At 50.5% G+C, this 2,447-nt stretch overlaps 1 protein-coding gene across 1 annotated transcript; it reads right to left on the minus strand.

The window, feature by feature from the left end:
• Positions 1-785: 785 nt before the first annotated feature.
• On the minus strand, positions 786-1,523 carry LOC119315070. The gene is made up of 2 exons (XM_037589741.1): positions 1,253-1,523; positions 786-1,212 (listed from the first exon to the last, which is right to left on the minus strand). The coding sequence occupies exons 1-2, from the start codon at positions 1,495-1,497 to the stop codon at positions 924-926; spliced, it is 534 nt and encodes a 177-aa protein (XP_037445638.1). The 5' UTR covers positions 1,498-1,523; the 3' UTR covers positions 786-923.
• Positions 1,524-2,447: the final 924 nt, after the last annotated feature.

Genomic DNA, 2,447 nt, shown 5'->3' on the forward strand with positions numbered 1-2,447 from the left:
TTTCTCTGACCCCAACTCCGGAGCGCTTTGGCTGTGCGATGAAGCTTTGTGTTGAGAACATGCATTGGATTGGTGCTGGAAACCTCCTCTTCCCAAGCTGTTTTCACCACCTCGAGAAAACCCGGCAGTTTGCACCAAAAATTCTCGAACCTGAATCTGAAAGCCCTCGGCCTGTCTAGAGAGCATGAAAGTAGCATAGGGCAGTGGTCTGAAACATTTGAGCTCAAAGGTAGAAGGTCGCTAATGGGGTACAAGTCCTCCCATGCATTGTTGAACAACACCCTGTCAAGTTTTGCCAAGATGTTTCTCTCCTGCCCATTGCACCAAGTGAATTTTCTTCCCACTAGAGGCATCTCATGAAGCCCCAGCTTGTTAATAGTATGCCTGAACTTGTTCGTCAATCTTCTGTTGACCCTTCCTGTGCTTCTCTCGTCCTCGTGTCTGACAAGGTTGAAGTCCCCATTAATAATCCAAGGACGTTTCTCCTGCTCCCCCATATGTTCGATCTCTTCCAGAAACCTCCTTTTGTCCCCGTCATCTTGTGGTCCATAAACAGATGTGAGCCGCCAAGCTTTGTTATCTGCCAGGGAGGTAACGGTGGCCGAGATGGAGAATTCAAGACTTTGAACATCCGAAATCCTCAAGCGGTCTGATCTCCAAGCCAGCAGAATACCTCCTCTAGTGCCTTGCGCGGGTAGAGCCTCAAACCCATCAAAGACTGGCCCAAGCGCTTGATTAACAGCTAGAGCATCCACAACGTCCAGTTTAGATTCTTGAAAGAAGACTAACGACGCATCACATGACTGCATGAACAAACGGATGGAATTCCGCTTGGCCGGATTATTCAGGCCCCTTACATTCCACACCACTAACCTAACGACATGACCATAGGATGGCAGCACACCACAGCCACTACAAGAGAGCTAAGCACCGCACGACTCTACATTTTCCGGCAACTTGAAAGCAGCGAGCCCCTCCTGGGCCGGCTCGTCGAAGGCAACTCCATCAGGGTCGAAGAGGGCCGCCACCGCCCTGATATGCTGAGAAGACAACGACGCGTCGAAGAGCTTGAGGTATGCATCGAGCGCGTCAGGAGACATGTGCTCTTCAGCCGTGATTACACCCAAGCTACGCAGCAGGACTGATTGGGCCTTTTCGACCGGTCCCTGACATATGCCACCGTTCAATTTGGAGAGCCGCGTACGTGCTCCTGCGCGGCATGAAGTTGGGTGGCAACGACTTCTTGCGCCTAGCGGGGGCGGAGGCAGCCGGCCTGGGACCCATGATTGATGGCCTGGGTGTTGCCCCCAGAGCCTCAAGGAGCGTATCGGAAGCAGTCAGAGGGCCGACTGATCCCATTGTTGCCGCCAACGGATCCAGCCGTGGCAGAAGCTGATCCGGCTGTAAAGGGACAGCGAAGGGCGTGGACACCGCACTCCCTTGGTCGTCAGACTGCATCGCTGTAGACACCGGCATCTTGAGCGGAGGGAGAAGCATGCCCGAGCCGGGCGAATCGTCGCGCAACAAGGTGTTGGAAATATGCCCTAGAGGCAATAATAAAAGCATTATTATTATATTTCCTTGTTCATGATAATTGTCTTTATTCATGCTATAATTGTGTTATCCGGAAATCGTAATACATGTGTGAATAACAGACATCAACATGTCCCTAGTGAGCCTCTAGTTGACTAGCTCGTTGATCAACAGATAGTCATGGTTTCCTGACTATGGACACTGGATGTCATTGATAACGAGATCACATCATTAGGAGAATGATGTGATGGACAAGACCCAATCCTAAACATGGCACAAGATCGTATAGTTCGTTTGCTAGAGTTTTCCAATGTCAAGTATCTTTTCCTTAGACCATGAGATCGTGTAACTCCCGGATACCGTAGGAGTGCTTTGGGTATGCCAAACGTCACAACGTAACTGGGTGACTATAAAGGTAGACTACGGGTATCTCCGAAAGTGTCTGTTGGGTGACATGGATCAAGACTGGGATTTGTCACTCCGTATGACGGAGAGGTATCACTGGGCCCACTCGGTAATGCATCATCATAATGAGCTCAGAGTGACCAAGTGTCTGGTCACGGGATCATGCATTACGGTACGAGTAAAGTGACTTGCCGGTATTGGGATACCGACGATCGAATCTCGGGCAAGTAACATATCGATAGACAAAGGGAATAGCGTACGGGGTTGATAGAATCCTCGACATCGTGGTTCATCCAATGAGATCATCGTGGAGCATGTGGGAGCCAACATGGGTATCCAGATCCCGCTGTTGGTTATTGACCGGAGAGTCGTCTCGGTCATGTCTGCTTGTCTCCCGAACCCGTAGGGTCTACACACTTAAGGTTCAGTTACGCTAGGGTTGTAGGGATATGTATATGCAGTAACCCGAATGTTGTTCGGAGTCCCGGATGAGATCCCGGACGTCACGA

Source organism: Triticum dicoccoides, chromosome 6A (assembly GCF_002162155.2).
Source record: "Triticum dicoccoides isolate Atlit2015 ecotype Zavitan chromosome 6A, WEW_v2.0, whole genome shotgun sequence".
Classification (NCBI taxonomy): domain Eukaryota; kingdom Viridiplantae; phylum Streptophyta; class Magnoliopsida; order Poales; family Poaceae; genus Triticum; species Triticum dicoccoides.

Coding starts and splice junctions, on each gene's coding strand:
- LOC119315070 (XM_037589741.1), bottom strand. CDS start 1,497: ATGCTTCTCCCTCCGCTCAAGATGCCGGTGTCTACAGCGATGCAGTCT. Junction 1,213..1,252: donor CCGGCTGCCTCCGCCCCCGC/TAGGCGCAAGAA, acceptor TTCATGCCGCGC/AGGAGCACGTACGCGGCTCT.